The sequence below is a fragment of the Epinephelus moara genome, chromosome 18 (genome assembly GCF_006386435.1).
Source record: "Epinephelus moara isolate mb chromosome 18, YSFRI_EMoa_1.0, whole genome shotgun sequence".
Classification (NCBI taxonomy): Eukaryota; Metazoa; Chordata; class Actinopteri; order Perciformes; family Serranidae; genus Epinephelus; species Epinephelus moara.
Window position 1 is genome coordinate 13,127,324 of NC_065523.1, and position 21,828 is coordinate 13,149,151.

The 21,828-nt window shown below is 40.4% G+C and overlaps 1 protein-coding gene across 1 annotated transcript in view; it reads left to right on the forward strand.

Moving 5' to 3' along the window:
• Positions 1-21,828, forward strand: part of mybpc2a (myosin binding protein Ca) — a gene marked incomplete at its 5' end in the record, with an annotated part of 39,960 nt that overhangs the window by 15,063 nt on the left and 3,069 nt on the right. Inside the window, 15 exons of the mRNA XM_050069394.1 lie at positions 2,863-2,968; positions 3,368-3,537; positions 5,484-5,649; positions 6,137-6,243; positions 6,335-6,364; positions 8,845-8,984; positions 9,250-9,409; positions 11,184-11,288; positions 11,460-11,648; positions 11,788-11,922; positions 13,549-13,716; positions 14,154-14,242; positions 15,819-16,014; positions 17,091-17,230; positions 20,036-20,195. Coding sequence (XP_049925351.1) covers positions 2,863-2,968; positions 3,368-3,537; positions 5,484-5,649; positions 6,137-6,243; positions 6,335-6,364; positions 8,845-8,984; positions 9,250-9,409; positions 11,184-11,288; positions 11,460-11,648; positions 11,788-11,922; positions 13,549-13,716; positions 14,154-14,242; positions 15,819-16,014; positions 17,091-17,230; positions 20,036-20,195 — 2,061 coding nt within the window. The remainder of the gene's footprint in view (positions 1-2,862; positions 2,969-3,367; positions 3,538-5,483; positions 5,650-6,136; positions 6,244-6,334; positions 6,365-8,844; positions 8,985-9,249; positions 9,410-11,183; positions 11,289-11,459; positions 11,649-11,787; positions 11,923-13,548; positions 13,717-14,153; positions 14,243-15,818; positions 16,015-17,090; positions 17,231-20,035; positions 20,196-21,828) is intronic.

The window sequence follows — 21,828 nt, forward strand, 5'->3', positions numbered from 1 at the left end:
AGGTGCCCGGTGTATTATAGGGGGGTCCTCCGGCAGACTAGGCCTAAGTCAGCCTAACTAGGGGCTGGTACAGGGCAAGCCTGAGCCAGCCCTAACTCAGGTTAGGGAAAAAGTATTTCCTGTTGTAGGGATGAATAATGTTATGTGTGTATTAAAGGTTATCATGTCCACCTCATCAGAAATTGGGGAAGTATGTAGAGTGATATTGGATTTCTCTGTAATGCTAACTTTTCAGCACATTGGCTAATGTTAGCTTCGATAGCAAACCAAACTTAAGAAAACTGTTCAAGTGTCGTCCTCCTTTGTTAGATTGCCATAGTAATCAACCACAAAGCCGACCATCCCACCTTCATCCTGCCAAATCAGGGCATATGGGTTGGACAGTCTGGTCCTGTTGGTCAGTGTTTGCTTTTTTCGAGTAACACGCATGGTCCTGGAGAGTGAGGGACCTGACATGGTGCGTTCATAAATTCAGTCTGACGCTCTACACAAAAATGAGAACCCTGTTGGTCGAAGAAACGGAGCGTTATGTTTCTTCATGAATTAACAAACTGTTAAGTTAATCTCACATTCACTCAGCTTGGCGCTCTGCTGCTCGGTCTCCCCAGACTAAGTGCAGAGAGGACGCTCCGCCACTCAGAGTGCGGCACTCTGGATAACCAGTATTTTCTGATAGCATTACGAATTTACAAATGGTCCAGTTTGTACGCTGCTCTCCAGCACTCAGAATGAGTATTTCTGAATGCACCACTTGCATTATCTTTCTCAGTTGTCTAAAACAAGTCAACAGACCTCCCTAGCTAGCGCTAGCTAATGTCTTTGGAGAATTGTTTTGCCTCCAGCTAAGCCCCGCCCACCAACAAAGGTAATTCTGTTTACTAGCAGTAAAAGGGTCTATATATTAGGCTACTCAGCAGTATTTAAAGTAATTACAATTAGCTCTACCTTTACCTGCAACATTAAATTATGAACATATTAATGCAATAATTATAATCCAATAATATAATACTTATTTTTCTGAAATTAAACATTCTGCATAATGAATATTTTTCCACTTAAACAACACTGTACTACTATGAGTTTTTGGGATCTAAAACGACAAGAATTATATAATATAATATTATATTATCAGTCTAACTCTGGTGCTTATATCTTAATGGTCTCTTCTGAGTCCTTTTTGTGAGAATGAGAGGTTTTAATAGATGTAATTGGGTCTACTGCTTCTATATTAATCCCATGCTTTACTCTGTGTGCTCGCTGCTGCCCATACTGCTTTTATATTTTCAGAGGCCATACAAGAGGGTAAGCTCTTCATCACAGACACTGCTCCCATGCCACATACAGTGTGTGCGTCTGTGTTAATGTGCAGGGGGTTTTATGGACACAAACATTTTGTGTCCATAAAAGTATCATTCACGTTGCTGTTTGCAAACATCTGCATCAGTGGCTTTTGTTGTTGATTCATCTTGACATTGTTGAAGACAGTGGGGAGTTCAGCAGATGACAACTAGTCAACCTAGAAGGCATAGCACTTAAAAAATGACATAAAGTATGTAAGCAAAAGCTTTTGCTTTTGTTGTGTTGTGGTATAAAGTGAATGGCACCAAATTCGACACACAAAGCTCTGGTTGCAACCAGATGTAGATTAATGTAAAAATGAGGTTTGTACACTTGTAGTTACTTGATTTTTGTCACTATAAATAATTAATTTGATTGACTTTTTCATCAATTTAAAGTAGTTATGAAGATCATTTTTAGGACATACAGTAATCAGTAGTTCAGTGTCTAAGTTTCAATGCACATTTCTGGAAAAGTGAAAATACATGGGTAAATACCTCTACACGTGGAGACACATAGAGATGATCATGATAACAGAAATGAAGTAAAAACGACTCAATGAAGAATAGTCAGAAATAAATGAATAAATTGCAGAAATAAAAATAAAATGAATAAAACAGAGAGGTGGCTGTATGCACAATTATATCATTTGTTTTGTGGTGGGGTTTTTTCTAGTTATGTCTCCTCTATTTATCCCTGGAAGAAAAGTTTTTAGGCGGAACAACCACAAATCACACTGAAGATATGGAGCTCATTTCATCAAACTTCTGCGAGGCCCGCAGTCACATTGTACACGTCTGTGCGGTGCTGTGACTGTGGTTCAGAGAGTTTTTGGGCTCTCGGGCCGAGGTTGAAGAGAATTGAGACGTCCGGAGGGGGGCTGGATGCTGACGATGACAAATAGCTGAGGCTAGCAGAGCATCAAGCATCACACCATGCGGTTACACAATGTGACTCCCACCACCTCGGGAGAGTTGAGGTACCTTCCACCTCTACAGGACGGGTGTGATTTGTGGCACTGAGAAGGATTTCAGGAGTGTATTGTGCTAAAAAAGGGCACGCATATGCTCTGTGTGTTAGGCTTTTCTACTTAATGAGAACACCAATACACATGCCACCAACCAGCCATTACCAGAGGAGGGAGGAGAACAAAAATACCTGAAGTACAGCTAGTGTTGTAATAAAAATAATCACATTGATGTTGATGTTCAGTGAATTCCATGTTCCATTTTTGTCAGACAAAACTCCTCACACATGTAAAACAAACACTGTGTATATATGTATATATATATACATATATATATACTTTAGTGAGAAATCAAGACTTTGCATGTGCCAGAATTTAGTTATCATATTTGTTGCTGAGTCATGCCCTGTTCTCAAAGAAAGACTTGCTCACTCTACTCAAGTCCTAATACCTTCCAGCTCTGTTCATCCACCTGTGGTGATTTAGTCAGTTTGTTAATGACTCAGTATCGCCCTGCTTTTTCAACATTTGGCTCAAAGCTGTACATTTGTCTTTAGAGCCTCCGATCACCATCACCAAGCTGCTGGATGACGTTCACACTGTGGTGGGCGAGAAGGTGGAGTTTGAGGTGGAAGTATCCGAGGAAGGAGCCAGCGTCAAATGGTGAGCAAGTATATCAGTTAATTAGGAAATGCATTATCATTAAATAATCTGTGGGGTCAGATAAGTACCCAGATTACAAATATGTATATATAAAGGCGTAAACACAGTCAGTTTAAAAAGTGATGTTGGAATATTACAGTCTTCTGCCACTGACGGACATTTAACTTTTTCTTGTAATACTCTTTCATTCTGCAGTTGCTGTGAATGCAGCACCTAACATCCTAAAATATATCTGAGGAAATGAACCGTCTGCACCGTTTTAAAAATGTGCCAAAGCCTTGTGATCCCTGAAGGCTCTAGCCACATAGAACATTGCAGACACGTCAATCAGCTCTTCCTCCCTTTTCTGTGTGTTAAAGTGTCACTGACGCATGTGTGCGTGTGTGTTTGTTTCCTCAGGATGAAAGATGGAGTCGAGCTGAACAGAGACACGGCAGGTTCAAAGTACAGGTTTAAAAAGGATGGGAAGAGGCACATTTTGATCATAAATGAAGCTACTCTGGAGGATATTGGGACGTATTACGCATTCACCAATGGCGGAGAGTCGAAGGCAGAGCTGGAGGTTGAAGGTACCGTTTTCTCTTATAAAGTCATTTAAATACAATGCTCTGACACATCTACAGTTCAGTCTACCAGCAGCAGGAGCAGTAACATGATCAGCTGGTGTATAAAGTTTATTAACAAGTATTTCAGACATGGCTGTGCAATTACAAACTTAAGAAAATTTACACATCAGCACATGTTGATGTTTTCCATCCTGACAAGCATGGCAAGCAATAAATTAGCCATTACTCATATCATAATTAATATTACTTCATTAATCTCTTGTATCAGTAGTTCATCACACTATTCGTCATGTTAATTTTCTCTTACACCTCCAAAATTGATGGTTGGGTCCTGTCTTACCCCTCAGACATCAGGCTGGCTCAGTCGCTGCATACTTGCAAGCCAGACGGGTCTCCAAAATTGATTAGAGTGTGAGAAAATGTGTGTCCTTCCTCCTCAGTGGACAGTGAGAGTGAAAGTGCACCAGGTGATCAGTATGAACAGTGATGCAACCTAGACTGCTTAACAGACTGCCTGAATTAGGTGCACCCTGAGATGATGCAGGAACACCTCATTATTGTTGTGTGTGATGACATCCACAGGAGTCACACAAACATAATTAAAAGTGGAATCACCAAACCTTTTTTTTCTTTCTCTAGCCACCTGTAGCTAAGACACAATTATCATTTTTCAATTTGTTATATTAACTATAATATAAAAGTAATTTCAAAAGAATATTTCAACATTTTGGGTAAAACGCTAATTTGGTTTCTTGCCAAGATTTTAGTAAGAAGACCACCTTCATGTGCAATAAATATTAAACTACAACCAGGAGCAGGTTAGCTTAGCTTAGCTTAGCTTAGCTTAGCTTAGCACAAAGACTGGAAGCAGGGGGGAACAGTTAGATAACTCCAGAAAGTTACTGGCCAAAAATTATTCCAGCATGAGTTGTGTTTCACTTCAGTTTTTGTACTAATTAAACGCAATAGATGTAACATGTTAATTAGTGAGCTTTAAAAATGCTGCTAGGAGGATTTTGTTACCTTGGAACAGATCCTGGCTGTTTCATCGTTTCCACTCTTTGTGCTAAGCTAAACTAAGCCACATATTTACTGTACAGACGTGAGAGTGGTATCGATCATCTCATCTAAAACCTCATTTCCACTGTATTGTACTGGCATAGCTTGACTTGACCTGCTTGGAACTGTTCTTTTTTGGTTTTCTTCTGAAAAAAAAGTTGTGGATAGTGCCTGGTATCTTTTCTTTGGTGTGAGGTGCTGAGCCGATACTAGAAATTAGAGTAAGACATGGCCGACCACTAGTTGGTCAGAGAGAGTTGTCACTAGCACGACAAAGGACATCTGGCATAAACCTGCATCTTTAAATAGCCAAGCTACCGTCAATCACGACTGCATTTTTTTTTTATCAACTCAACTAAAATGGCAGCCTGCTCCTAACAGCCCAAAATCTTTTTTTTTTCTTTCGGTTTTTCAACTTTTTTCTTTTTAATTTTTGTTTTTTTCACTTGTGTTTTTTTATGCGCATATTAAATATGTGCACATAAATAGGTGGATGGAAAAGCACCTACTGATGGGGTTCTATCTGCAGTGGAAAATGGAATTGAGAAAAACATCCGGTACCAAAAGTGAGGTGATTAGAGTCGAGCTGAGCCGAACCATGCAGTGGAAAAAAGAGAGAAAATTTCTGAAAATGTAAAAGTATTCCTTTTTGTTCAAAAAGAGGAATAACTGTTTAAAACTTTGACTTGAATGTCATACTCAAAATGTTATCTGTGTAAGTACAATACTGTTCCTCTAGCTTTATGAGTTTTGTAATGTGATAACATGACTGCAATGCATTTCTAACCTATCGTTACACATTGCCAGGCTAGGATGGTGTGTCTGTGTTAACATACAGTATATCTGTACGCTACAATTTGTACTGATCTATGTTGCTGTCTTTGCTTCAGATAAAGAATTGGAGGTCCTGCAGAGCATAGCTGACCTGACAGTGAAGGCTGCTGAACAGGCTGTGTTCAAGTGTGAAGTGTCTGATGAAAAAGTGACGGGGAAATGGTTCAAGGACGGCGTGGAGGTCCAGCCCAGTGATCGCATCAAAATGACGCACATTGGAAGGTATTATATCTGACTGCTGTGGATCTACGTCTGAATGTCAAAAAAAAGCAGTTAGTAGGAGCTTTCTGTCTGAACCGTTATGTGCAGTTACACACACACACACACACAAAATCATACAGCTATCACAATAAGCACTGTCTGCTACATGTCTTGGCAAACTATTACCAAAGGGTTTTCTTACTTATTTGACCCATTTTTTGGATAGGCTGCAATCTGTAAAGCTCTAACCTCTAAACACACACACTCACACACATCACACACACACCCCTAGGGTCTGGGGTTTCTCTCAGTAATCCCTCCATCAGAGCCGCCTATGGCAGGAGATATGCCAAGGCAACAGCGGTCACACAAGGTGAAAGCCATTTAGTATGTTTCTCACTCTGCGATATTGCCTCATGGAGTATGTTGCTAGGGCAACCGTCTTGTGCATAATTGTGGGTCACAACAAGTGTTGTCTCCTTGGTAACATCTGGTAACATGTCCCCAGGACCCACAAGCTGACGATTGATGACGTGAAGCCTTCAGACGCTGGAGATTACTCCTTTGTCCCTGATGGCTACGCATTTTCTCTCTCTGCAAAACTCAACTTCCTGGGTGAGAGCAGCACGCAAAAATAAAATATCAAGCATTTGATGAGCTAATCATATTTGAATAAGACTGATTCATATTTATTTTACCCCTCTAGAAATCAAGATTGACTATGTTCCCAGACAAGGTAAGTATCGTTTTATGGAAAATATATGTCTGCTGTTGTTGTTTGCCGCTTTTTGTATTCCTCATCTTGCATGACAGTATGTATGCTAGAGCTATGTAAGGGTGCTGATGTATAGATCCATTATTGGTCTAAAGTCGGATATACAGTAAGCAGGACGACTAGTACCGGTATGATGGAGGTTACTTTTCTTTTTACTCCGAACTTTAACACTCCAAATCCTGCATGCAAAATGCTTAACCCCGCTGACCGGGCTCAGGGAGAATAGTTTAAAAAATTGTTTTGAATTACAAGTTGCAGTATTAAAAGTAAAGCAATGTTACTTTGAAAAAAAAGTAGAAAAGTGCTGGTGCAGGAAAATGCTCACAGGTGCTCACAGGCACTGTGGTATTCACACAAACAGTAGCTTTCCTGTTGAATGTGTGAAAACCAAAATCTTGCTGACACATCTCAGTATCCAACCAACGTGCTCCCATATGGTAGTCTTCATTTTTTCAGTATGGTAAGCCAAGTGTTTTGTTTTAGTTGCAGACTTTTTTAAATATGTTTTAAAGAGTATTTTAACACTAGAATTTCAGCTGCTTACATGTTGCTTTAAACTTCTTTCCTTCTTAAACTTGAGTGTTCTGATCATGAAATGCCCCTCTTTGAAAGAAAAAGACAAAATATCAAATTGAAAAATTGGAAGGTCACAACATACGGAGCTAGAACAGTAACAGTAAGTTTCAGCATTGGAAATAGAGTTTGGCACTGAAAAAGGAAACATTTGCACCAAAGAAACTGAAAAATAAAACTAAAAATTAAATTAATAAAATTAAAAAATATTTTATTTTGAATTTTTGGGGATTTTGGGTAGGTTTTTAAGACAGTCTTCTGATTTCTTTCTTCATGTCACTCCTTTTTCAGCTCCAGTTCGAACGTTTTTACGTTCAAAGTTTTTTTTATAGATTCAACTTTCTGTCAGCGTTTTAGTGTAGAGGGGAGTTTTAGGGAAGGCGAGACAGAGGGAAGGAGGGGAATTTTACTATATAATGCCGAAAACTCTGTCTGTGGGTGTGTGTGTGGGTGTGTCTGTTCCACATTTTTCTCCTCACTGACTTGGTCAATCCATGTGAAACTTAATATAATGGGAGGATGCGAATGAAGCAATATTACATCAATTGGGCAAAGGGGAGCGCTATAGCAACCGATTGAAATAGCAAACTTTGAATGGGCATATCTCATGCCCCGTATGTCGTAGAGACATGAAACTTTGCACAGAGATGCCTCTCCTCATGAGGAACAAATTTGCCTCAAGAACCCATAACTTCTGGTTATATAGATTTTCCGGCATTTTGAATTTTTTGAAAAACACTTAAAATCGATCTCTTCCTAGGAAGTTTGACCGATCTGCATGAAACTCGGTGAACATAATCTAGGGACCAATATCTAAAGTTCCCTCTTGGCAAAAGTTGGAAAACTTACTAAAACTGAGCTTCTAATGTATAAGGCAATGACTTTAACTATCTGCCTTTCAACGTGCTACCCCAATTACTAATGTACAGTTTTAGCCCACTAACTATCCCACTATTGGCAATGGTACTACTGTACTTTCAATAAAGCAATCGAACCATCAAATTCACAAAAACTCTGTCTGAATACATTGCTCTTCTTAATGGGTTCAGTTGACTATTTAATATGCAATTTCCCATGACCTGTATCCCAAACACACACCATGTGAAACTGTATGTGGGCGACTGTGCACTCAATGGGTATGGACTAGTTTGTATATAATGCGGCGAGTATATAATAAGGCGAGAACGTCACTCTTCTGGATCCACAGATCACTCCGAAGCCTCTGGCATGACCGCACATTTAGCATATGATACCCGGCAATGCGGCATTGTTTTAATTTGCTGAAAATATGTACAGTCTTAATGCTTTTATGAATGTTCAAATATGAGGAAATTGTCCATTTGAGTTGACTTTCCTATAACAGTGATGTGGAGTGAAGTACTTCATATAGTCATAGGAACATTGTGAAAAGAAATCCATCATGCCTCTCAGCAAACCAAAAATGTTTTTTATCATATTATTTATACATATAAAGCAAACCTTATTTAATATATGATGTGAAATATAGTGTTGTTTTTATTTGGTATAAGAGTATGAGAAGGAGTTGCTGAAAAATTAGTCTTTAGTTGTCTATTTTGGCCACTCCAGGCACCGATACTGTAACTGCATTAATAGGTGTGTAGGCATAGATTCATAGGTATGGATTTCAGGGGAGACACAGGGGACACATCTCCCTTAATATTTAAAGCATGTGCATTTGTCCCCAACCAATGAATACATGACCGTTGAGAGGACTTTTATTTTGATATAATGAAACTAGGATAAAAATTAAGCTTCAAAGCAAAAATAATCATTGGTGTCTTCCCTCATATGTTTTGCTTCTCACCTGAATGACCTCTTTCTTCTGTCTTCTCCTCCGATGCTGAAAGACCCACCCAAAATACACCTGGACACCAGTAGCAGCGGCAACAAGAACTACATCACCGTGGTGGCAGGAAACAAACTCCGACTTGACGTTGAGATCACAGGAGAGCCGGCCCCCACTGTGTGCTGGATGAAAGGAGACCAAGTGAGGAAGAATAGAGAGGGTTCTCACCATTCACCTCATACACACTCAAACACACGTCAGATACTCTCCACCTTTGTGCGTCAATCAGAGTATCCAGCCGTTAGTCACTGAACAGCACAAAAGAAGAATGAAACGTGAACTAGAGTGGGAAGGTTGAATCACCTGTCACTGTGGCAGCTGTGCCGTCGTCATGCGACAGCGTTCTCTTCAACAGTCTCCTTTTGTTCTGTCTGTCTCTCTCACTCTGTCCTGCCCTGTGTGGTAGGAGGTGACTGAGGGCGAGGGAAGGGTCCGCGTGGAGATGAGGAAGACCCTGAGCAGCTTTGTAATTGAGGGGGCGGAGAGAGAGGATGAGGGCCGCTACTCCATCACCGTGACTAACCCTGCTGGAGAGGACAAGGCTGAACTCTTTGTCAAGATCGTGGGTCAGTGGCTTTTTCTCACTTTTGCCTTTTACAGTACATCTCTCATTTACCTTTTTTTGGTTGCTTTTATTCTATTTTCCCTGGCAGGCTGAGTGAGGGCTATCAGGCCCTGCTACTGAACTGCTAATTGTCACTGTTGGCTTCATCTCTTCAAACCATATATCATCTGAAATCTAGGTCCGTCTTCCTCAATGCTTTTTATCTTTTAGCAAGTTTACTAGTATTTGCGTATCCAAACATGTTGTAAATGTACTGAATATTCATTTTTTTAAAAATTCATTTTCATTTCAATAAATTAAAAAAAACTTCCAGGGCCTCCAAACTTGAGCTAGATGATCTGTCACCATCTGCTTCTGTGGTTTGTAAAAGTTAGGTTATCGTGGTTCATTAATGCAGTAAAAAGTGAGAATGCTGTGTAATCATATCAGCATAAGTTTGATACCAATAAAGGCAGACAGGATGTTAACTGTGAAGGCTCTCAGGCAAGTTTCAAGGCTCTACTCCAAGTTAGATTCTGAGACAACAAAATGAATAGACAACATGTTTCACTCAGAATAATACAGTATGCTTTGAAAAAACTATGCCTCAGAATGCAATCAGCAGTATTAAAGAAAAGTATGCAAGACTTGCCATGTAATCATTATACCATCATTTTGGCACCAGTATAAGCAGACAAGATATCCACTCGGATGGATTCAAGTCCAGCCAAGACCATAATGAAATGGATAGGAACCAATAGCTGGAATGTTGTGAACACATATTAAGATATCTAAAACAATGCAGCATGTTTGAAAAAACTCTGCTGTGGGCTTGGCGATATGGAAAAGAAATCAAATCTCACAATATTTTTGACCAAATATTGTAGGGTTGACTATTGTGGGTAAAGGAAAATAATAGAACAGATAGAACAGTCTGGTAAGTTCAGAAAAGTGCATCACTTTACCAGGAAAAGACAACAGTATTATTCATTCATTTTCCATAACTGCTCATCCTGGGGGGGGGTCACGGGGGCTGGAGCCTATCCCAGCTGACATTGGGCGAAAGGTGGGTTACACCCTGGACAGGTCGCCAGACTATCACAGGGCTGACACATAGAGACAGACAACCCTTCACGCACACCTTCACACCTATGGGCAGTTCAGAGTCACCAATTAACCTATCCTTCATGTCTTTGGACTGTGGGAGGAAGCCGGAGTACCCAGAGAAAACCCACGCTGACACGGGGAGAACATGCTGCAAACTCTGCACAGAAGGGCTAGAAGGGTTCAAACCCCTCACCCTAGATTCGAACCAGGAACCTTCTTGCTGTGGGGCAACAATGCTAACCACTGCACCACTGTGCCGCCACAACTGTATTACAACAACGGTATTGCGATATCCAAAAATTAAGACAGAATCTCGTCTCATATCACAATATTGATATAATATTGATATACTGTCAAACCCTATGTGCAGTAAGGTTCGCAGTTGTGTTAAAGTACACATGGTTTGTTGTACTTGGCTAAATCTCTGTTGCAGCAAAATTACTTATGTGATATCTTAGAGTTACATGGCAGGGAAGTGGATATGACCAGTGACATGAAAGACAACTAAAACATGTAAATCATTTAACTCGGGTCAAAGCAAAGCTAAAAATATAAGGTTTGAATAATGTCTGAATACAGTACTTCCCTGCCTCATTAACCCACTTCTGTTACACTCATGCCTCCTCTCCTTTCTCCCTTTGTCTCATATTTCCCCTCTTTCCATTTCTAACTGTAACCTGCCTCTCCAGATGTGCCCAACCCTCCTGAGAATGTCAAGTGCACATCAGTTGGCGAGGACTGTGGCACAATCACATGGGACCCGCCTTCATTTGACGGCGGCGTTCCCGTTAAAGGTAGCCCTGAAACACACAGCAGCTAATGTTCACATCTGATGTCTCCCTCCCCGGAGAAAACAGCAGTTTAGAATCCACTCTGTTTATCACATTGCAATGTTTTTGAACTGTTTTTTAAAGGAACACTGACTTTTTAATGACTTCACAGTACGTTGATATCGTCTCCTCCAGGGTACTTGATGGAGAGGAAGAAGGTTGGCTCATCCAGATGGACCAAGCTCAACTTTGATGTTTATGAGTCCACCACTTATGAGGCTAAGAAGATGATTGAAGGTGTACTTTACGAGATGAGAGTGTTTTCAGTCAACGGCATCGGCATCTCTCAGCCCAGTGCAAACTCAAAGCCCTTCATGCCCATTGGTGCGTTGCCATTTATCATTAGTAGAATGGTTAATTAACAGAGGCTTTTCACACAATGCTCATTTTGAGGCAGCTTAACCTACCTCCCATCCCATTTACACTGGGTATTAACGTATTAATTAGCTCCTGTCTCTCTCAGCCCCCACCAGCGAGCCCACTCGTCTCCTGGTGGATGATGTGACAGACACTACCTGTGCACTCAAGTGGCGTCCTCCAGAGAAGATCGGAGCAGGCGGCATCGACGGCTACATCATTGAGTACTGCATCGAAGGAAGTAAATACATGCAAAATGTTTGGCACTTTAGAGAGTTTATAAGCTGTAACTAATGTAAAAGTTAAAAGTCGGGTGTGTGGGATTTAGGGGAATATATTGGCAGATATTGAATATAATATTCTTAACTATGTTTTCATTAGTGTATCATCACCTGTAAGTACAAATCTCTGTGTTTTCATTACCTTTAGAATGAACCGTTTATATCTATATACAGAGTGGGTCTTCTTTAATGGAGTCCACCATGTTTCTACAGTAGCCCAGAACGGACAAACCAAACACTGGCTCTAGAGAGGGCTATTTGCATTTTTGCGTCAGCCACATGCCTGGCACACAAGAAAAGTGTCAGTCGCAATGTTGCAACCTCACCACTAGATGCCACTAAATCCTACACACTAGACCTTCAAAATAAAATGATCATTAATAGATCTGCATTATTAGCGACAACTTTTGGGTTTCCAAGTTCGGAAAAAGGAAATTATTATTATTATTATTATAACCATTGCTTTCATATCATTAACTAACTACATTTGTTTGTGGGGCTACAGGTTAAGCTAAAAAAGCCCCATCCATGACTACATATCTGGAGCTTTTCTTTCTATGTAGTTGTCATGTTCATATTTAAGACCCCTTTTACATTGTTCCTTTTTTCAAACAAACAAGCAGGCTGGATTTAAAAAGTCAGCCGTTGACAATGTTTTGAACCAACTCATGGAGCTAGGTTTGCCAACCTCCTGAAATGGAAACAAGGAATGGCGGTTGGGGCTCTATGACTACATATATATATCTCCTGATGCGTGTTGTTTTATGTCACAAATTCTTCCATGGTTAATAGAGAAAACACAGTGTCAGACACTTCAGTTGGTACACATTCTCACTCGTGGATCCCAGCTATTGGAAATCATTCTCCTTCTGTATTTCTGTAATCCCGTCTCTTTTTTTGCGACCACACTTGTGGGTTGCCATTTTTGAAATCTTGCACTGCTATTAGGTGTATTATGGCAACGCTCTGTTTGCTTAGTGTAACATAACATGACAGTCTAAGAGATGACAAATGAGGAGGTTTTCCTTTCATCTGATATAAATCAACCTGTTTTAATAGTCCCACCTGTAAAATTTCTTTTCCATAGAAATGCACTGAAGTGATTCCCAAAAATTCTGAACAAAGTGCATCCCGTATCAGTTCAAAATGGAACACGTCTTTTAGTTTCCAATTATGAGATGCGTCTTTATTTTACAGGATGGTAGTATAAAGCGCTTTGCAAGACTAGGAAGGCGCTATGCAAATGCAAGTCAGTTTAGCTAACATTAGCTGAATTAGCTGGCTAGCTACAGCTGAAAAAGTCTACTTTTGTCCACTTCCATCTGAAAGCAAGGACCCACTATTTAAAAATATTCTTTGAATTTTGAGAGGTAAATCTGCTACTGTTTGAAGTGTAAACAGCATAATGTGCTATGCAAGAATGAAAAGCTCATCAGGTGTAGCTACATAACTGAGAGGGGTGGGACTTAGCAAACTGTTATTTAGTCACATCTGATTCTTAATTAGTTTCTCAGCATTATCCTGAATCTTTGGATAGTTTTTAATTTCCGATCTGTTCCTTGATTACTCCTTCTCTTCTTCCTCAGGTGATCAGTGGGTGCAAGCTAATGAGGAACTAGTGGGAAAGAACCAGTACAGGGTGAAGGGTCTCCCAGTGGGGGAGAAGATGCTGTTCAGAGTGATGGCTGTCAACATTGCTGGCCGCAGCCCTCCCGCCGTTCTCGCCCAGGCCGTCACAATCAGAGAGATCATGGGTCAGAGAAATTTGTCACATGTCAGTTTTTGCAGAAATTCTTATGAGAAGTCTTAAAATAGTTCTTGTATGAAGACATTGTAAAATATCTAATATTTCCACCTCTGTTAAAGCTCCAACAGAAACCCCGCAGTTCCTACTTGCTGTGTGTTCAGCCAGTGTTCAAGAACAATACTGCTTAGCGGAAAAAAAACAACAGCATTTAATTACCAAGCTTACCATTGGGTCTAAGCTGTTATGATATTACTGTGAACCACATGGATTATTTCTTAACCGCATACCGCATCTAAGAGGGAATAATTCCACCGTGTATTTTCATATCTCAATAATACACACACAAAAGCTGTACATGCTGTACATTTTACATATGAACAGTCCCCCACACCACCCACTCAAGTTATCTTTTCCTTCTCCATATCTCATATGTCGACCATCCAGAGAATCCAAAGATCCGCCTGCCTCGCCAACTGAGAACCAAACTCATCACGATGGTGGGCGAGAAGGTGAACTTGGTCATCCCCTTCCAGGTTAGTCCAAATCCAGCCAAGCTGGCTTTTCTCAATTTAGTTTGGAGTATAAACACTCAGGGGCGGATGCTGTAAACATTTGGGGTTCAGTCCAAATCAGGGAGGTCTGGGGTCATGCTCCCCCAAGGAGATTTTTACCCCATTTCCAGCAGCCATGTGCACTTTTTTTCAAGCCACTTGAGATGATAGACTGCCCAAAAATCTGTTCATCATTTGAGAAAAAAACATGATGATTGCCAAGGAAAAAATCATTCTGTAGAGCCTACATCCTATTTTATATCTAATTGTTCTCCAACTGTTGTCATCACTCAGAAGCCACAACAGAACAAATGTTGATGACTAATTTTCAATCCTGCCACCTAAAAACAGGTAGGCAGTAGGATAAACATCATCGGCATATATTTGCTGAGTGACTGAAGTTGAAGGTATTTTAAAAATCTAAAACATTTGAAGCTTTTGAGAAAACATTCAGGGCTTGAGCCAAAGAAACCATCCCTTGCTCCGCTTCCGTATATACTACATTTACAAAAGCAGAACTAAACCAGTTCTGCCAAGAGTGAACAATATGAGGTGCTTAAAGACTAAGTTGCTTCCACATTGACCTTTCACAAAATGGCGATTTCAGACTCTCAAGCGTTTAAAACTAACTCTTAAGTTTAGTTTATTTGAAGAGTGGGGAGAAAGGCAGTAGAGTTTGGACAGAAATCTAAAAAGCCACTCCATGATCCACTCAAAATGGGTCATTGCAGCTGGGTTTCAAGTGAACCCTGGAGTGGTTTATTTGAAGTAAGAACTCAACTGAACCTAAAAGACACAGATAGCCTTTTTAATACATGGATGTCCACATGTGTATAATGCACTTTTTGCTGTGTGTTTTAAGTAGGTAAAGTAACCCAATAAATGCCTAAGATTCCTCTGTGGCTGCAACCTGATGGGGCATTTTTCCTTCTGAAAAGCAAATCAGATGTGTAAATTTTGCCGTAACAGAGAGAGCATGAGCTCAAAGGGCACAGGGAGCATTACAGCATTTGACAGCAACCTGCAAATGATAGCGCTGGTAAAACGAAGCTAACCGTAAGTAGCAAAGGGGAAGCCATTGTTATAAATAAAAACAGAAAAGAAAAAGAGAGCCATGGCTTTGCTTGCCTTTGAAGGAGCAGATGAAAAGCCTCTTCTGAGACAGAGGACGTGGCTACATGATGTTCTCCTGGGAGAAAAGAGCACCCACAGCTCTGTCATCTTATCCAAGAGCCGGACGGAGTCTGTTCCAACGGCTGTTTTCACACTAAAGAAATATGTGGTGTAACTAAAGCTGAGACATGTTTACCTAGAATAGGATGCCCCGGAATATTTCACTGCCAAAACATGCAAGAAATGTTCCGTCGTAAATGACTTAAGAAGGGACGTGTTCTGAAAAGTGTTCTCTGAGATCGACTCACATGCTGCCTTGATAATCACAAGCCAGCTGACGGTTACAAATTTATTGCACCAAGTTCCTCTGCTTTTTCCCAGACTCTTTTTACCACAAAATATTTCTTACAGCCCTTTTTTTTTTAATTCACTTTTCTAACTGTAGGGTAAGCCTCGTCCTGTGGTGAACTGGTTCAAAGATGGCGCTCTCCTGGAGGACACAACAGTGGGAACTCGCACCAGCGAAGTGGATACCATCCTCTTCATCCGCTCGGCAGAGAGAACCCACTCTGGAAAGTACACTCTGTCTGTTCAGATTGAGAACATGTCGGACAGCGCTGACATATACATCCAGGTTGTAGGTCAGTCCCGTCATGGCGCAAACACCTCTCAGCTTTACCTAGACAGCTCAGACTCCTGTTGCGTGTTCTCTCATTAAGATTAGAACACCGTGCACGGTTCATACTTCACAAGGTACACACTTAATAACCTGTTTGGAAGGGGATGACGGCTTGAGCCCAAATCTGTGACATGTCAAGAGATTTTTTTTTTTTTTTTTTTCAAATTTGATGATAATTCCTAATTTCATACTCCTCGGGATCTGTGACTCAAAGTAGCAAATCATCAAAGCGCTGATTCCTCTCTCTCGTATAATCCTGGCTCCTGCACCGCCACTGTGGCCGCCAGCTCATTCCTCATCTTACGGCTCGTCTCCCTGGGTCAGGGTGCCGGGTGGATTATTTGGCGGAGCTCCACTGGGATTATTTGCGTGTAGACCGGGATTAGGTTTGGATTTTGAGGGCTACTCTGTCACTTCCTCTGCTGAGAAGGTTGAGCTAATGAGAGGCTGCAGCTCCTCTGATCAGCACCCCACTCTCAGCTGATCTGTCACTGCTCTGTTTCAGCAGGAGACAGTACAGGAAGGATTAACGGGCAGGAACAGAAGTGCTGCTCACTGTTTGTACTGTACTCCACGGAGGAAAGCACGCAGAGCAAGATTAATGGCAAATACATTACTATGTTGTACAGTATTTCTGTACTGCGCTGTGTATAGTGCGGGGCCACACAGAAAGATCGATGATAAACACACTGCATTCTTTTGCTCTGTAATCCAGGCAGGCAAAGCATCCTATTTCTCAGTTTGTCACTTCTATGCCAGCACGTTTTTTTCTAGTAATGTATGCATCACCACCTTTCCTTGAACCTTTGTCTTTTGCTCTGCTAATCTGTCAATCTTTGCCAAATCTCCACCGCTGCGAATGTTGATTTCTTTCTCTCTGTGGGACTCTCCTGCTCCAGTTTATCAATCTACCGCTCTCTCTACCTCTAAACACTTGCCTACATGTCTACTCAGGCAGGAAAGGCAGTTAGTTATCTCAACCAGCTATATAATAAAATTCTCCAACTCTATCTCTGTCTGCTCTCATAAACCCACCAGAAAAGCCTGGTCCCCCTATTGCTGTGCATGTCACAGACGTCTGGGGTTTCAATGCTGCGCTCGAGTGGAAGCCTCCCAAAGACGACGGCAACTGTGAGATTATCGGCTACACTATTCAGAAGGCTGACAAGAAGACTAAGGTATGCATGGTGGGAGAGAAGCGTATAGGAGTTTACACAGAGGGATATACAGTAACTCACTGGCAGACATATTGGAACTCTTAAGCATCAATGGCTGTATCAGTAACTGTGTCAGGAAATTAATTTTAGGTCTAGATTAGCTTGATTAACACTAACCAACTTACAAAGTTGTTCAATGTAGCCTAATCCTTAACTCTTTGTAGAATTAACATTGTTATATACAAGATAACATTACTGTGAGTCAAACAAACAGCTTCACCTTTGGCTTTAGTAAGAAGAGAAGAGAAGAGAAGAGAACAACAATGGCCCAGGTAACTGATAGGCCAACAGGAAATTCACTAGGTTATATGTACAAGTGTTTTTGCTTTTTTTTTTTGTTGCTTACCTAAATTAGCATGAAGCTATCTATCATGCAAACAATATCAACGGGTTTGATCAAGTTAAAGCTGCAGTCTGTAATTGAGCAAATCACTGTGATGCAACAGTCACTGCCAGGTAGAAAATCATTTTGTATTGCAGAGATATATGAAATTTTGTTAGCATCTTTGATAAACCAAATATACTCGCACAGAAGCTCAGCAACATATTGCTGTGGATGGGGGCCACAGCAAAATGTATTTTAGCCACTGAAAAAATTAGTATTATTAGTAATTAGTATATTTTCACTGCTTTACCTTGCACACTAACCAATCAAGACAGCGGCAGGCCAGCAACTCCAGTGTTCTGCGAAGTAAATTTACTGTTTTTGTCAATGGAGTCTGGTGGCTTTGAGACAATAGCTTTATGTTTTATGTCCGCAAAGTACCCATTTTAAAACATGATAACCCATCAGCAAAATGAAATAAACATCTTTAAGGTGTCATAGAATCTTTAGGACTTAGTTTTACCAATATTTTGACCTTTTGAAGGGATACACACATTTACAGAGGCCCTTTGTCTGACATGAATATGAGCGCCAACGGCGCATCACTGCAGCAAGACCGAGCAAGACACACACATCATCTCACTCTTAAAATGGCTGTTTTAAAGTTATTTACACATATTTGTAACTTAACGTTATTAACTTTTCAAGCCATAACATTAAATTTAACTTATATTAACATTACTGTGTTATTAACACCACTTTCCGGACCTGTCCGGAATACCGTGAGTGGAAATTGCCAGCTGTCCGGATTACTGTGAGCAGTCACCGTCATCCGGACACCGTGACTACTGACTGTTTTTTTCAACATTTCTCCCAAATGATTGGCCCAAAATGTGTCAATCAAACTTTGGTATGCGTGTAAGACCTGCCCCCAGAGATAGACGCACCAATCAAGCGTATCTATCTGCGCATTGATATCTTATGGGACTTTTACTGTGCCAAGTGTCCGGAACACCGTGAGTCTACGTTACACTTGAAGTGCATGGAACCCACATTTTGAAAATGTAATAACACTCTGCTAATGCATTTCAAAAACATCAGAACAGCTCGTCCATCGTAATCCAACTGCCCTGAAGCCGTGGCATGCAAAATTGACTTGAAAAGACGTAATTTACTCCACTTTTATAGCGTCATTTCTCACCATGGTCAGTTAGCCTGCCCTGCAGGAGTGCTGTGTTGCCATGTAAACACAGCTGTGTTTACATGGCAACTTGCGACTATTTTCATTCTAAAGTGGCCATTTCCTTTAAGTAAAAATACAGAAATATTAGCACCAAAATATACTTAAAGTACAAACATTAAAAGTAATCATGTAGAATGTCCCATTTCATAATGTTATATTACATCACTGGATAATGATTATTGATGTATTGATGTGTACTTCACTTTAATAGTGATAAAGGTGAAACATTTTTAAATTACTAACTTTTCTGCATTCTGGAGGTGTGCGATCCCCATTTTTTTGATTCATTAAAGGACTCTTTTTGGACAACGCACCCAGAGGTTTGAGCGCAGTGGTCTTTCCCAAAATTGTTAAATTACTTTATATACTGTACCTATTGCATCATAATATATGTGTTCATTATATTTGTATTAATCATTTGAATCTGCAAGGTAACTAATGTCACCAAATAAATTTAGTGGAGTAAAATATACAATATTTCCCTCCATAATGTAGTGGAGTAAAGGTTTAAAGTAGCAGAAAATGAAAATACTCGAGTAAATTACAAGTACATTAAAACTATACATAAGTACTTAATTTACCTCCACCACTAATAAAGACAGGATTGACAGGTGTATATTTTTGTGTTTCATTGCACAGATTGGTTTGGTGTAAACCTGACTTGTTAAATGCAAAGTTCAGATGTTTTGAAGTGCAGTTGTATGAGGTACCTATCTATAGAGTGTATATGACATACAGTAGTCAGTCGGGATGCCCCCAGTGCGGAGAAGCAGACTGGAGTACGACATGGAAGCTAAGCATAACGTACATTGCTTAGCTCCTGTGTTGGTCTCCAGCCTGCTTATCCAAGCTGTAGGCATGCCGACTGACATCTCCTGTGAGTAATACACTGACTATGGATAAGAACCCATAGAACCCCACTTCAAAAAATCTGAACTATCCCTTTAACAGCAGCTACCTACAGTATAAGCGTTCAGTGGACCTTCATGATGGCTAAGACATGGCATCTAGGAGATTTGTCACCTACCTGTAAAGCCTCAGTAGACTGTCATGGTCATTATGTGGTATGAATCGACAGGAAGGCAGACCAGAAGAACATGGATGCCGCCAGGAGATTCTTCAGCTTATATAGATCTCTACCTCGGCTATAAGCCTCTTTGAACCTCTGCTTCTCCCCTCTCTGTCTCTCTCACATCAGGAATGGTTCACGGTGTATGAGCACAACCGCAGGCCCAGCTGCACTGTGTCTGACCTGGTCATGGGGAACGAGTATTCCTTTAGAGTGTTCAGCGAAAACATCTGTGGCCTCAGCGACGAGGCTGGCGTCAGCAAGAACACCGCCATCATTACCAAAACCGGTAATGTAATCCCTGCAGAGCGCCACACTCCGTAACGTGATATAACCTTTACTGAACTAGGAAGCAACACTGAGTTTAAAACCTCTTTTACAAGTGAGAGACTGGGTCAGATAGCAGCATCCAACACAGGACAATAACATCAAATCGCAACATGACAGCACTGATGCCAAAGAACATCTAATGCATGCTGAGCTGTAGGCTTTACTGTATCAAGTTAAATTATAAAGTGCGCATTATGGCATATACTGGGCACAATACAGAAGAGCAGGAGGTATTGTCATTAGGATTACACTTGAAAATGTTACTTAAAATACCAGCTGCAATATGATTTTCAGCTATAGAACACAGTAACAACATTAGAACTACTTGTGATTAATTACTTTAACATAATTCAGAGGAAAATTAATTCACACTGATTATGTTAAACAGAAATATTCTTTGACAGAGTGTTAAATAACATTTGAATACTGGCCGTGGATTATGAAAGCAACTAGGCTGGGAAATTAACACCTGCCACCAGCCAAATGCTGCTACTGTTGTTGTGTTGTTGCCTTTGCTTACTCTACCAGAACATTTGGCAGCCAACCAGCCAATCTCGTCTGTGTTCCAAACACTAGTCTGGCCTATAAAATTGTGAGGATAGTTGATTATAGTAGCCACCTGACATCATGATGAAACAAAAGTCAGTTTCCTGTCTCAATAATTCAAATGGTAATCTGCAAATTGAAACAATTTGCCAGTGTGACAGCATGTGGTATGGACATGAGAGGCAAAACAATCCCACAGCAGCTGAAAGACACAACAGTTGGTCACTAATAAAGCATTTCAGTCAATGTTTTACACAATCCTTCAACAGATTTGGCTCTAAAAGTGTGACACGAACTGGCCAAAGTGTTTGGTTTGGGTTAAACTGTGACAAGATAATCAAAACACATTGTACATCTTTTCTCCAGTGCACCATGATTTATTCAGTTAACATTTTTAGCAATTTAGCCTTTGTCTGTGTGCTGCCTGAGGCTATATTAAGTGTCATTCTGTATTGTCGATTAATCAGTGATGTGACAGGTAATTATCAATTATAGCAAGTAAACAAAGATACAATAGTAGTATTGTTTTCTTAATCAAGACAATTTACCATCGTTTTCAGCAGATAGATACATAAGATTACCACCTCAGCTGCCAGAAAAAATGATAGCATTGTATGTTTATGCAAACAACAGATATGTTACATTAGCACATTATTATGTAGAGCATACATTAAAACTATAAACTGTATGAAATAATGTACGCCACTATCGTGACATCACCCATTGGTTTGTGAAATCCTGTTTTGAAGCCTCAATTTTGGCATTTTGACTGTTGCCATCTTGGTTTTTTGGAACAAGCTGTGACCATATTTGGATGAGAGGGTGGAGCTGTAGAGGAGCAAGGGGTGGATCTGACTCACAGACTGCAGTGACACCTTGCAGACAACCCGTCACTCCACAAACCCCACCCTTAAATATAAAAATGCATAAAAAACTGCATATTCATTTTTAGTACCAGGGAACAAATGATGTATTCCTCCAACCTCACATACCTCATATAAGGAAACCAGATACAGCCATGATGCCACCTTAATGAAGGCAACTGA